This window comes from Haliaeetus albicilla, chromosome 9 (genome assembly GCF_947461875.1).
Source record: "Haliaeetus albicilla chromosome 9, bHalAlb1.1, whole genome shotgun sequence".
NCBI classification, from domain to species: Eukaryota; Metazoa; Chordata; class Aves; order Accipitriformes; family Accipitridae; genus Haliaeetus; species Haliaeetus albicilla.
This window is the reverse complement of record NC_091491.1, coordinates 23,392,314-23,406,926: the sequence shown is the minus strand read 5'-3', so window position 1 is coordinate 23,406,926 and position 14,613 is coordinate 23,392,314. Positions and strand designations below refer to the sequence as shown.

Below are 14,613 nucleotides of genomic sequence, written 5' to 3'. Positions count from 1 at the left end.
TTTGCAGTTTCCTCTTCCCTTCCTTTCACTTTAGAAATTCTTTATTCTTTCATGCACAGTTGAGAATTAGCCATTTATTCTTAGTGCTGGTGATGCAGTCTTTGATATTTAAAATGGAATGTGTTCCTTTTTGATGCTTTGTGGTTTTGAATGAAGTACATGTTAGCAGATTAATGGTGCAGAACAGTTAGACACTGGCCGGCTTTTTTTCCTTTCCATATTATTTCATCATTAAAAAAAAAAATTAAATATATTTTTAAAAAGAAGAGCCTGTGAATTGTCTATTGTTTGTGCAGTGAAATTGTTTTCACAGCGTTGTCATTCTCTTCCAAGTTGAAATCGTTGAATAGCTATGAGCTGTCACATTTTTTGTAAGTTATAACTGCATCAAGCTGTGCTGACAAAATGTCCCTGCATAACTGTTAATATGCATTGTCATTTTAAGCATGAAACAGTTTAGCTAATGATTTATCTCTTATAATGCAGCACTTGGGGCAGCTGTATGATTGGTCTCTTTAGCAAGTCAAGTAATTTCTTTAACAAAATGTTAAGCACAGATGGGCCATAGGCTGTCAGTTAACCATTATTGTGCATGCATCTGCTTGCCTTCAATGCACTGTTTTATGTATTCAGCCACTTACTTAGGCACAGCTCTCTGAAAAGCGGAACCTACTCTGATTGGCAAATAAAATGTTCATTTGTCTCTTCTTCCTATTGTTTTGTTTTGGTAACACATGTCAGCAGCTCAATTACCCAGTTCATTAACAGCTCCCAATGGACATGATGGCCAACCCATGATAAGGAGGGCGATTGTGGCACATATGGTCAATAATAGCCTGTCTCTTGGTAATTGTAAATAAAAGTCACTGTTGGCCATTTCCTTTTACTGCAGCTACTGTTTTCCTTTTCACTTTGCTGTACAAAGCAAATTTCTCTATGTGAATCAGCCCAAACAAAATTAAAATACCATCCACTGCTCTCTAGATCACTTTTATCACTGTTGTGGTGGTTCTCTTTCTGTGCTGATTTTCCAGCTTAGAGCTCACAGGAGATAGGGTTGCTCTTTTCCAATTCCAGTAACCGATTAATTACTCTTATTAATCAGTTTACTTAAGCAGCAACATATTTTCTCCCCATTTCTCTCATTCTCTCACTGCAGACTTTTCTAAAGTGCCTGTGGAGTTTAAAAAAAGCCATTTACAATGTTTTTGTAAGTATGCCCTTTGCAAATAGCAGCGGTTTTCAAAGGAGTAATTGAAGTGTGACTTAATTCTTGTTAGATGAGCGATATTCATGTCTGGAACAGAGGCTTGCTTTTTGGTTTCCTTTCTTGTTTTTTGATATATCACAGTCAAAATGCCAGTAGAAAGGGTTAAAAGCAATTTTACTACTTGTGAGTATTTCACATTGTGCTAGGTATTCTGTTGCTTTCTAGCAAGACTGAGAATTTTCTTACATATTTGCTGATCCTGAATTTTCACTTCTAACAGGGAAAATAGGAGCACGTAGCAGCATTAGCATGTTTTATCTTAACCCCACTGAGAAATCTTTTGCAGCTTCTTGTTTTGTTGTTTATGTTTCTTGAAACTTGCTTTTCCTTTTCCTCTCAAAGGGGAGTCCAACTGCTAACAAATTTTGGGCTGTGACCTAACAGGGTGAAACTCGGGGTGCCTGAATCTCCCCTCTGTCCCCTTCCACTGTTGATGGTAAAGCACAGAAAGTGAGCAGCGAATTGGATAAAATTACAGCTCTGAGTCCTGGTAAACTTGCCAAAACTGCTTTGGTGGAAACACCACAACCTAAAACTTAGGGGTGCTCTTCTAATTTTTGGAGCGTGCTTTATCTTGGATAAAGACGGCGTTCAGTTGTGGGGTCTAGAACCGCTCACAGGTGGCTGAGGGGTGACTCCAGACCCCCGAGCTCGTTCCCCGCTGCCTGCCATATTCATAACTAATCTGTAGTCTCCACCCAGGGCTGCGGGCACTCAGGGAGTTGTTGAGTGTCAGAGTTTATTTGTCCTGTTTTGATTAGCACAGACCTGGCAGGGCGTATTTTCTTTTTAAAGGCTCCTTGCTGTGACAGTGAGGTTTCAGGGGGAGGAGGAGAGGGGAGCCTGGTGTCACATTTCCCCAGGCAGACACAGCAAGGGCCGATGATGCGCTGGGAGGGAGGTAGCTGCTCGCTGGGCTCCAGAGTCTTCGCTGTATGTTGTAGCCATGTAGAAGCCTGCCCCAAACGGACTGCTCAGAGGGGCGGGGGCCTGTTAGCAGGAAATAAAGGTGCTGGTTTATTTTCCTGTGGATTTTATTTTGAGGAAAGAAAGGACCCCTGATGCATTTCTTGTCTGTCGACTGTTAAAACGCCAGCTGCTGAAAGCCTACCCCAACGCAAACAAGGATCCAGGGAGGAATGCGCTGCCGGCCACCTACCGCTGCTCCCAGCCCTCGCAGCAAGCCAGTGCCAGAGGTTTATTTAGCGAGTGCCAGGGGTGACTCTGAGGGCCCACAGCCTGGGATGGTTTTCCCCCTCTCTCCCTCCCTCCCTCCCTTTCCTGGTTAATTTGTCCGCAACGTGACGGAGGGTTGCGTTTGGGCCCCCTTACCTCTGGCGGGGAGAGGCAGTCTTGGAGGGACGCCTCCAGGTGCTGAGGGTTGGGGAGGGGGTAGCTTGGATTAACCCCTGCTGTGCATCCCCTTCACCCTGGCTGCCCTCCCCGGCCCCCCCGGCCCACCGCCCCCCTGGCGTCCGCGGCAGCCTCCTTTGTGCCTCCCGCATCCTGCCAGGCAGGTGTCAGAGCCCTGAATGCGGGCAAAGGCCCTGCTGATGGATACCACAGATGGAGCGTGGAAATCGGCCGAATAGGCCTCAGCCACAGGCCATTTCTTAGGACCCAACAAAAGCCTCCAAATAAGTCAACAAAAATCCCAAAGATCACAAAGAGAAAGTGTCATTTGTCATTTACTGTGGGTTTGTGTGGGGGTAGCGGCCCTGCTGCACTCCTCCTCGCCTGCACCCGAGTAAACACGAGGGAGGTCACTCGCATCTCTTTGGGCGTGAAAGGCTGCCGGGGATCAGACAGCCGTACCCGCTGCCTCCCGGTGCCGAACGCCTGCGTTAGCCCCAAAGCTGGGGATGCCGCAGCCTTAGGTCATAGAGATGGGGCACGAGGGGGAGAGCCTGTGAGATTAATCTTGCATAGGTAAAAAAAATGAGAAGATCCGGGGAGGGTAGCTCGCGAATACACCACCGCCAGAACCTTTCCTGGCTGTCGGTATACTGATTTTTCTGGTCTTGTTTTAGCGAGATTCGTGGCTAGACAGAATTTACCTAGGGCAGACCCTAGGCTGTTACGCTTAGAGGAAGAGGCTGTGTAATATTTTATTGAAAAATTTCACAGTGACTGAAGGATTGCCAGAGAAGCTGTGCCTTTGCGGGTCGCAGAAAGATAACCTCTCTGCCTGTGTTTGTCAGGTGTGCTGTGCTGCAGCTGTAATGTATGGGTTTTAAATGGTTGTCATGTTTTTGTTATTTAATTATTCAAGTGAAATGTCGTGCTGAGAGGAAGAACGACCCACAGAATGACCTCTTGTGCGTTATTCGGTTGTTCGATCTTTGCCCTGACGTGTCTATTTATGGTGTTTGGAAAAGGGATCGATGCAGAGCTCCAGGTGACCAAATGCCTATGACATGGGGCAGAGGTTTTTTGCATATTGTGGTGATAACCAGCGTGCAGCATTTCTTCGGCCCACCAGACGGGTCACGAGGGGTTAAGGGACAAATAATCGCTCTTTAATTCTGTAATTCCTTCTTTAATTAAACTTCATGGCTCAGCTACTGGTAGTGCTTTTGGCTGCCTGTCGCATTTTGAGCTGTGCAGTAAGGGAGGTACTGGTGATCCTGAGGGGTCTGGCTGGGGATCTCCCAGGGCAGTGGTGAGTCTCCTCCTTTCTTCTATTTATAGCTTGGGGGTTGGAGTATTAGGATCATTAGCACAACTGTAAAGGTTAGCGATATGTGAGTTGTGTGTCTGTGGAGGTGATGGAGATAGAAATATCCCAGCTAAAACCTGACCACCTTTGCCTGTGCTGTATAGTAGCTTTTTAAGTTATGGAAGTTGGTGGATCTATTAGTGAGATACTGCTTAGCAAAAGGGCAATATGCTATGGCTATTAAGCGTATATATAAAATAAATACTGCTTTTTTAAAGGCTGAAGAGTGTCCAATTTATGTGCTTAGCCAATACTCCGATTGGCTTCTCACCTATATAAAAGTCTAATAATAGTATTTTAATAGAAAAAATAAGACTAAAAACTTCCTTGAAACTAATAGTATTTAGCAAGACATTGTGAGAAATAAAAATAGTGCAGTTTGTAGTACGGACACGTAGCTATCATTTGAGATTACATTTGTCTGATTTTAACATTGCAGACCAGGCAAGACAAAGGAACAAAATGTTTTCAATAAAGCTGCATGTAGCAGCCAGGCCTGGCGAAGGGCAACACCAATGAAATCAGATAGATATGAAAGCCATTTTATTTGCTATACATGTTCTCTCTACTTTAATTTTATTATGTTCTTTCTAAATGTTTGCACTTGATTAGATGTATTGTCCTGGACTCTCAGATACTTCTGTTTTTTCTGACTGATTTACCTTTGTGCCTTTCATATACTGCTTAATGAAATGTACACCTAAACTGAAAGTGAAATTAAGTCAGCGTTTCAGTTCTGCATTCTCATTGCTGCATGAATGCAAGGTGCGGGAAAACATCACAAGATTTTGCAAAGTCTTTATAAAACATTTGTAGGAAGATCATTATTGCTCTCCTGATACTTCCCACCCAGTTGGTGAGGGAATTCACTTTAGAAATTTAGCGATAAATACCCGCTTTAAATTGCACAGTTTAAGCTGGCTTTTTATAGGCATATGTTAGATGTCTGAAGCAGTTCCATCCATACATGAAAGAGTTCCTGAGATCTGGGGATTTGACTTTTTAAAAAAAAAACAAAAACAAAAACCCCAACTTATCGTACACAAACAAAGACAACTTTTATTAGAGAAATTGTCTCCAAAAGGGACCTTCCTGAGCTTTTTCAGATCTTACTACACCAGGTATGGTCAGAGTGCAGTGCTAGCCAACATGACCCTGTTAGCATGGCTAGTGTGCTCTCTAGTCCAGCTTGTCAGCGATAGCTGTTCTGCTTAAGGTGGGTGATTTGTATCTGAGGCTAACATAGGGAAACTATATTATAAATAACCTATGTTTCTTTTTATTTTGAACAGCAGCATGAAGCCATCCTGGAGGGTTGTAACTTGGCAGTTGCTGAGGAAGGCAGGTGTCAATTGGAACCCCAAGTGAGAAGATTTGGGATTTGTCACTAATTCAGACAATGTGTTATGTTTGTTTTGGGATACCCTAGATTGCCTGTTTAAAAAGGAATGAACTTGAACTGTTTGGGATAGGATGTTTGTGCTGATTCCCCTTTGTTCTTGAGGACAATATTCCCAAGAATGAGAACGGCTTAATCTAGTCTTACTTGGGGCAAAACTTCCATGCAAGTAAGAGACTCTTAGAGTTGGATGTTTTCACAGTACATTGATGCTGAGCTCTATGGGAGTTTCTTCTGATGTCCTGTATATGTTGGGTCCAAGATATTGATGGTGTCTGGACAACAAAGATAGCTTTCATATAAGAGCCTCTGGTCTAGCAGTAATTGTTCCTTTTTTGGTATGCAGAAATTCATAAACATTTCAGCTGAAAAGCACTTTGTCTTTCTAAGTCTAAGTCTTTCTAACACTAAGTAAACAGATTAGGTGTATATATTAGTTCAAACAGCTTGAGTGAAATTGGTAATGTAAGATAGTTAGAAATGAACATGGGGGGGATTTAGCTGGAGCTTGAGAAACAGTGATTTCTTTTTGGCTTTGTGTTCTCAGTTACTTCCAAATAAATCACGTTAAGAAGATTATTTTGAATCAATGTATATATCAATAATTCATTTGGCGTTATTGAAGTAGTAGAAGCAATGCTTGTATTTCAGCTGAACAAGCAGTTTCAGCATCACTGGGGAGTGTCTGCCCTCTTTAGGTAGTTTCCCTTGAAGACTCAGGCAAGAAGGAATGCTTGTTGCCTGGAACAGCAGCTGATGCAAGTGAAGTCTGTCTTTAGAAGTCTGCTCTTTTGGTTCATTACTCTTTGTTGGACAAAAAGAACGTGGTTGGGTACTGGAAGAGGCTTTGCTGCCTTCACAGCTATAGCTATGGGTTCAGCTGCAGCTGGGCTGTGGCTGGAGTTCACTTGATTGTCAGGGAGCACAGGGGAAACGAGCAATGATGCCAGGAGCTGGCTGTGGGTGTGTGATCTCGCTCTCTTCATGTCCATGAAACACACAAAGAGTTTTGGTTCTGATTTCTCTTTAAGCTGCTGATCGCAAGAGTTGGTAGCCCCTTCCTGGGTCATGGACACGCTGTTATGTGGTCTGTTTCTTGCCGACTTTCCTTAAATACTTGACTTGGGCTGTGGTGTGAGGGGCCTTTGGTCCAACACAGCCTGGTTGTTTTGCAGTCATGTCCTGGACTGTTGCCTGGAGGCTGAGCATCAGCACATCTGTGTGTAACTGTGCTCTGTGCTGGAAAACCTCCCAAGGTTAGGAGGAATAACAATGAAACTTTAGGCAACGGAAGTATGCGGTCTGTGTATTTCAGCTCTGGTCATCGCATAGGGGGAATCTCCTTGCTTTAGTAACTGGAAGACTCAAGTCAAACTATTGCTCTGAGCTATTCTTACAGGACTTCTCTGTGCAAAGTGTGTCTCAATTTTTTTTTTTTGTTGTTGTAATACTAACACTTGTCAGGCCTGTCCTAAGGTTATGTTAGGTGGTCCTAAGACAGGCAAGTAAGTTGCAAACAAGTGGGAATGTTTAAATGTGCTGAAGTATACTAACACAAAAGTGTAAAATACTGTTGAGTGTGTACGACAAATAATACACATGCCATAAAGTAAATATTTGATCGTGTATGAGAATTAATTTCAGTAGCGCTCTCCATGCCTTTGTAGTCACTTCCATAACCATTTCAGCAATAAGGTTTTAGTGATGGGTCTCTAGGGAAGGTCTCATCATAGACATGTGTCTATAGAGTTGGAATGTTTAAGTTACAGTGTGCACACTGGTGTGACAAATATTTGTATCTGTTCGCTAGCGCAGTGAAAGGAATAAGGCTGTATTGCTTGTCTGATTGCTTGGGACTAAGCAGTACTGCTCAAGTTTTTGAAACACAAACTGCTGGAGGAGTTAAAACAAAGAAATCAAATAATTAATTTACTCAAAAAGATTTCTACAGGTCCTCAGATGTTCTTGGGTCAGGAAAAGGTGCTAAACTCATAGTTGAACTTTTGACAATTCTTTATTTGTTTGAGCACATTTGCACAACGTAACATTTAACTCTGATTTGTTTCTTGCTTTTTTGCTTTTTTTGAAATTTGCCAACTTAGTTCTGAGTCACAGGGAAAAAGCAGCTTTTCCATAGAAGAGGATATCATCGATTGATCCAATATTTTGCTCTCCCCCCCCCCCAATGAAGCTAATTTTCATCTTTCATTTTCTTCTTTTTTGAGCATCAGCACCCCAGTCTGATGAAGGCTCTGACATCGATTCTGAACCAGATTTACCTTTAAAAAGAAAGCAGCGTCGCAGCAGGACAACCTTCACAGCAGAGCAACTGGAAGAGCTGGAAAGAGCTTTTGAGAGGACACACTACCCTGATATTTATACTAGGGAAGAACTTGCACAAAGAGCCAAACTCACAGAGGCTCGTGTCCAGGTATGTATTTAAAAGCTGCCTAACAAAGGGAATTTCCTTTTCTGTTAGCGTGTTGGTCCATTTGTATTCTTACGTGATCCTACTCTGGAGTGGAAGGAAAATGTGAAGCTATGTTTCTTACAGCCTTGGGGGTTTTGCATCTGTACATGGACACTGGTTTTCCAACTGTTTAAGACAACTGCTTGGGAAAAACCTTTGTGTTTTCCCCAGTAATTGTTCCATACCCACCATGAACATAATACTGAGCCTTTGGAGAAAAAGGTCTATTGTCCCAGTTTGTTTGGTTTATGCATTTGACAGCACTCTGCATATAATCAGGTCAGGTGTTGTGCCAGTTTATAGTTATTTAACTGATTTCATCTGTTGTTGTTTGGGTCTTTCAGGCATTAACAGAGGAGAGAAAAACATTTTTAAAAGGACAATGTGTCTAGAGAGCCATGCAAGTGAGCAAGGTTACTGGTGCAGTGTCTACAGTTTGCTTTTAGGTTAGCTTTTGAAGTTGACTTATTTTAAATCTTGTAATATCTCTTTTATCCCCACTGTCAGTTTAATTCAAAAGAAAATAAACCATCAAGTAATTGTTAGGTCTTCACAACTTCATGTAGATCTGGATTGTCTAAAACAAGTCAATGTGCTGGAGCAGTAAACCGTGGAGTTGACTAAAATTTAAAAAAAGCGTGAACCTGGATTTTCAGGTGTCCAAAAATGGGCAAACAGCAGCCAAATAATTCTGGAATAAACTGCGCACTGGAGTTCAGGTTCAGACTGGGACTTACTCTCTTTCTCAGCAAAGAATCATGTCTTGTGAAATGTTTAATACTGCAGGCAGAATCCTCTGCTACTCTTTTACTACTTGACATCTAAGAGACATTTGGAAAAGCACACCCAGTTTAAATCAGTCCGAGTTGCAAGTGTTCATGGGTGACAAGCAAAACGTTGTAGCTTGTGATCTAACCCAGGAAGAGAAATGAGTGGTAACTTGTGATCTAACCAAGAATACAAGTGAATTTGGTTGCTTTGGTGAAACCCTGTTTTTATGTTTTGACCTTTGAAGCTCAGCCTGAGGCATTCAGGCTCTGCAAACTGGAATGAGTAATACAAAATATCCCTCTGACTTTTTAAGACAAGTATGCCTATTGCAGCATGGCTGTATTATTGAGTGTCTGTCTTGAAATGTCCAGACTTTTTCAGTTTTACCTGCTAAATGTTTTTGCAGAAGACTTCACACCACATTTCTTGTAAGTGTTTGTTATGACTGAGAGAAAATCTGATGTATGGATGAACTTGTCTGGAAGGCAAACTTAGTGGTGCATGGTTCTTTTCTTAACATGTTTACTAAGTGAAATGCTTGCAGAATAGCTTCATATATAGACTTGAGCCAGGTAAGACCAAATCAAGCCCTGGGAATCCTCCATGCACAAACATAATGAAGATAACTTCCTACACAAGTTCTGTTAGCAAGACGAATGGGATCTAGGATATAATGTTTTAGGCTATGTTAGCTTCAGTGGAAAAATACGATAAAATGAAAAAGACCTTGTTCATGTTTTTCTAAATCAATGACCCACAGCTAGAGGAAAAGCAGAACTCTCATTAACATAACAGCTGTCTTAATGTGGCTTTAACCCTGTGACTTTTTACATTCCTTATGGCTTCCTTGGTTCCCTTGAGACGCATCCTGTCTCACACCACTCCTATGATCTACAGCCTCACGAATTCCCCAGTACCTCTGACATGGATATTTTACCTAACCCAGCATGGAAGAAAGTTCCTAGTCAATCAATGATTCAAATACCAGAACAAAACCTTTCTGGATTAAAGATGAGCTGGGGTTGAAGTAACCAGCCTGTGGGCAGTTTCCTAGTGCACTCCATCTGTCTGGTACCCTTGAAGGCTGGCAGAGTGATTTAGCAGTGGATTAAGGGATACAGGATTTGCCTTATCAGCATTCAGCACTTCTCCGTAGCCCCTTAAAATGGCCACCTATGATGGGCATGAAATAAAAGACAACCTGTAAAAAGAAAATAACCCTAAGAGACTTGAGGCTGAGAGGGCTGGATAGCCGTACTGATGTAGCATTCAAGCTTTCTTAGTCACACTTCTTTTTTGGTAACAGTACGACAGAGATCAGAGATACCAAATTTTATATGGATATATACACAAAGATCTCTTTGACTGCTTTCTAATCAAACATCATCTAAAAGAGCTGGCTCTTTGCAGCCTGAGTCCATCTGAGCCCAGAAGACTCCCCCCCCGGAGCAGTAAGGTCCAATTCTGTAGAGTTGTTTTACATTGTCTAGGAAGAAATCTAATTGATTGCAACTGGACCAACCTTGCTATTCCCTCAGTCCCTCCACTAGCGCTTGCATCTCATGTTTTGTTTTTTCTACCCTGCCACCCCCATGCTTCCCCTTTCCTTCTATTCCCTGAGGGCGCCTCTGAAGACCCGTGAAAGGAAGAGTCTTAAACCACCAAAGCATCTATTTTCTCACTTTCCCACCATTGAAGGGTAACCAAATGCATGTTTCTAAGCTGGTTGATTGGAGGTGGGGGGAAAAAAGTCACCTCTAGGCTGAGATCAAACTTAGAACATTTCAGCCCTGAAGGGGAATTTTTTTGAAAGCTACAGGCAACTGAAACCAGACTTTACACTGTGAATATTATTTGTGTACTTAATCGTGGGGACAGGAAAGGCTTTTGGGAAAAGAATTGTTGCAACAAACTCCACATTGCAAGAGTCAGGAGATGTGTAACTATAATCATTGCAAATACTTCAGCACTGGGTGTAATGAGGAGTTAAAACGCTCCCTGCAATTCTTCCTGCAGCACCTTTCCACTCAAGGACTGCTGAGTCTTTCTGTCCCTATGTTTGAGCCTAGATGTGGTGTGGAGCCAGGGCAACCTCTCCTGCTGCCTCTCCCAACGGCACCTGGCTCTTCTCTGCACTTTAGATGAGCAGAAGGGGAAAGTTCTTTGGTCTTGTTCATTCATCAGATACAATTCAGAAACATTAAGTAGAGTCCCAAAGGATGACCCTTCATTTAAAAAAAAAATAGTAGTAATGCCCTGGGAATATGCGGTTAAAGATTCACATATTGTGAGTAAAAATCACAACCATGCAGTGCTTTACTGGTCCAGTTTAAAACCTCATTAAAACCATCATTAAGTTGCAGTGCAGGCCCTTAAGGTCTGTGGCCTATTGTTACTGACTCAATCTGAAGGCAAATTCTAAAAATGAAATTTTCCCCAGTGTAGATAAAGATCAAAGGCTCTTTCTGAGCTTCAGAGCAGTGCGGTTATGGTTTCTGTAACAAATAGCACATAAGGAATGAAGTGGTTAGCATCTTTTCTGGCCACCTTTTGATTCCCACATCAGGCTTATTTTTAGACCTGGATGAACTGGGCGAACTTTGGCAGCAGCTTGGAGACTGTTTCAGATTGATGGTGGGAGGTGTTTGCTTCAATCTTTTGGTGAAAGATTTTTAAATAAGGTTCAGGTTTGTCCTGTGGCAGGCAGAGGGCCAGGAGCCTGCCTTGGCCGATGGGGGCTGGCCAGTCAGACAAATCTTTTTGGGCTGTGTGTTGAAGGCAGGCCTTCCAAATTATCAGAAATGTGATGTGTGAGGCTTGCATGTTGGACCGTGTTGAGGATGTGCCCCCAGCTGTATGGGACTGTGCAGGGCCGGAGGTCCTGCTGTGAGAAGCGGCTGGCACATGGCCTTCCTGTTTAACCCCAAAAGGCAATGGGAGAAATTGGTTTGGACTCTTAGTCCATTAATAATGGTGAAAAAGCAGGGGAAATCAGAAGGAATTCTGAAACATGAGTATGTCCTGTCCTGAAAAGTTTCTTCTCGGCCAAATCTCAGGTTAAAATTGGTTTGCTTGAAAACTTCCAAAAGAAACATATTGTTTAACAAAAGAGCATGTCTGAAAATTCAGGCAGATCTCTTCAGGCTTCTAGGACAGGGCTGAATGTTCCCATGTCAAACTTGTAATCAGCTTGTAAGCTTTTGTGAAAAGCTTATTACAATCTCAGCAAATAAAAGAAGTCCAAGAGCTCAGGAGTCTTGAGTAACGAGAAGAAAAATAATAAAAATATTTTTTTAAGTGCTGTGCTTGCATATGGTTTTCTTTGTTTCACTATGGTACAGGGAGGGGAAGAGATGGTTTGAAGAAGATGATAGTGGGGGGGAAAGGTGAGAGGAGAAATTATGACTTTTAAGCTAGTAGCAAGGTTTGAAAGCTCTGAAGTGCAATATCTCAGTTTTAATAGTCTCTTCTCAGTAGCAAACAGTAAAAAGCATTCACTGGCAAATCATGGGGGAGGGAGGACCTGTGCCAAAAAAAGTCTTAATTTGCCCTCAGCTCTTCTGAAACAGTTTGAGCCTGTATGCTGAACTGCACAGTCCTACAGGGAGATGGGGTAAAGGAATGTAGGACAGATTCAGGAACATTTGAAACCTTCCAGCAGACCTTTACAGTTATTCCTGATGTGGTTTATGGAGAATTTCTAGTGCCTTTTCTTGAGGCTGTCCCTCTTGCATAATATATAGGATAAAGAAAGAAAATGCTGTGTGCATTCTTGTAGTAGATAACCCTGTAATTGCAGATTCCCCCCCGCAGGGTAAAGGAGAAATTCTTATGGGTAAATTAGCCAACTACAAACATATGGAGGCCTAAGAAGACATTTTTACATTTAAAGGAAAAGAAGGGATGTGATTTTGATTCTCTTTTTCTGGTCCCTGCTGCCTGAGGGCTCAAATTAGTGGTGCTTTAATTTATAAATACACAGTTCAGTTTGCTTATTACTCAATATTTTGCAGAAGTATTGAGCTGCAGTGTTTTAGAAGTATTTGTGTAGGACTGAGTCAAAGTCTTCTCAAAGAAACCTATGAGACTTGAGTATGTTGGATCGCACTGGGAGGTGGTTGGAAGTCCTTGTTCCCTTTGGCACAGCCTAGTAGTTATTTGGTCTGGTCTTTTTTTTTTTTTTTTTTTTTTTTGGTGCATGTGTGTGTGGTGTGTTGCCTCCCCCCACTCCCTGCCCCATTTGTTTTTAAAAAAACCTCTGGTTTCTATCACATTGATAACTCCTTGTATCCCAGCCAGCATGACTTCCATCACCATAAACAACAGCTCCTGGCAGAACCCAGGCGGAGAACCTGCTGCCTCGCGGTGTTCCCGCTGGCAGTCAGGGCAGGTCGTTCTCAGCAGGCTGGCCGCACCACTTTGGGATGCTGCGAGGAAACAGGCCTACCCATGGTGTGCCTCTTGCACACACAGCAGACCTTATTCCTGTGAGGCTGGGGGTGTGCAGATGTTGCAGTGAAGCTAATTTACCAACTAGTTGTTGCTAAAAAGCAATTGTTTCTACTCTTTCTTCTTCCTACTGCTGGTCTTTGGCAGTGCTTTTCCTGGAGCTCATCTGATTTGGTGGTGAGCCAGGATGGAAATTCATGCTACTGCAAAAAAAGAAAAGGGAAGGAAAAAAAAATCTTTTTTCCCTGCTGTTTCGTGTTCTCTGAATGAGCTCCCAGTCAGGTCAGGCAGGCAGGCACAAGGGCTGGTGTCAGCTGTTGGTCTGGCAAGAGGGTGAAAGTGCCTGTGCAGACTGCTTTGAAGGCTTCTGAAGTAAATCTAGGTCTGGCATCAACAGGGACTGCAGGACCAGACACCGTGGGTGTCTTTAGAAGTCACGCTGCCGTGTTTTGCAAAGGTAACGGAGTCAGCTCCGTCTGCGCTGGTGCAGCGCAGCTTCATTAGCAGTTTACTTCTTCAACTTCCCCTCTTCACAAAGCAGCCCCACTGCTTCTGGTGCACCCCAAATTCATTCCCTGATGGCACACCCACCAAGGACTCCTGCTTGCAGGATGGTCAGTCTTTATTTTGAACATGTGAATTTTGGGGGAAGGGAGAGGTAGTTGCCATGAAAAATATCATAAGGCAAAAGGGGGAAGAACCCAATACACCACCACCCCCCCCCTAAAATTAGAAGTGCTGTTAACAATGCACCAGTCTTTTGACTTTGTATGTTTTTGGCACTCATGCTTGGAATGGTCAGGACTGTGTTTAACAAAATATCCATGGGTTTTCTGCAAAATTCACATCTCAGATGTTTTGCTCTGTTGGATCAGAAATCTTTTTGCCTTAAAAGCACATAGAGCACTCTGTGTTTATGATCAGACTGTTGAAATGTCAAGGCTAATTACACTAGTGTGTTCCCAAGTGAATAAATGCATCTTTTAAAGAATAGTCCGTTGAGATAAATAAAATAAGATGTTGGCATGATCATTTGCAAACTACTTCAAGGAAAAATGATAATAAAAGGCAGGATCTACATATTAGAAAACAGAAGGGGGGAAACATTAGTTCACCTCATCCATTCTACATCGGTGCAAAATACTTTTTTAATATTGTGTTGCGGAGTGATTTCTTTTTTGATCAGTCCAGTTCCAGACGCTTGAAAAACTGGAGCCTCCAATACTTACTTCCCTTAAAGGACTAGTTTCTTTTTCCCTTTTGCTCTAAATATCACCCTCATCAGTTCTGTTTTTTGGATTGTAAATTTTGGCCAGACATTGGGGTTCGATTTTGTTTCCAAATAATCCAGGTAATTTACATTCCATCTTAGAAAGTGACATAGAAACTGGGGAGCCAGACCCTCACTAAAACGAATGTGACTTGTCTTGTGGTGGAGACATTGCTTTTGGATGCTCGGGTCCCTCAGACAAGCCATGCTCCCTCTGTCCTTGCACAGCACCAAGCACTATGCTGACCTAATTTAGAGCTCCTGC

General features: G+C 42.6%; 1 protein-coding gene across 2 annotated transcripts in view; it reads left to right on the top strand.

The window, feature by feature from the left end:
• PAX3 (paired box 3) overlaps nucleotides 1-14,613 on the top strand; it is an 82,222-nt gene that overhangs the window by 47,438 nt on the left and 20,171 nt on the right. The window contains exon 5 of one of the 2 annotated variants that reach the window (XM_069792094.1): nucleotides 7,620-7,819. In XM_069792094.1, the coding sequence (XP_069648195.1) occupies nucleotides 7,620-7,819 (200 nt within the window). Of the gene's footprint in view, nucleotides 1-7,613; nucleotides 7,820-14,613 lie in introns of both variants that reach the window. The other variant, XM_069792093.1, reaches the window with a different exon arrangement.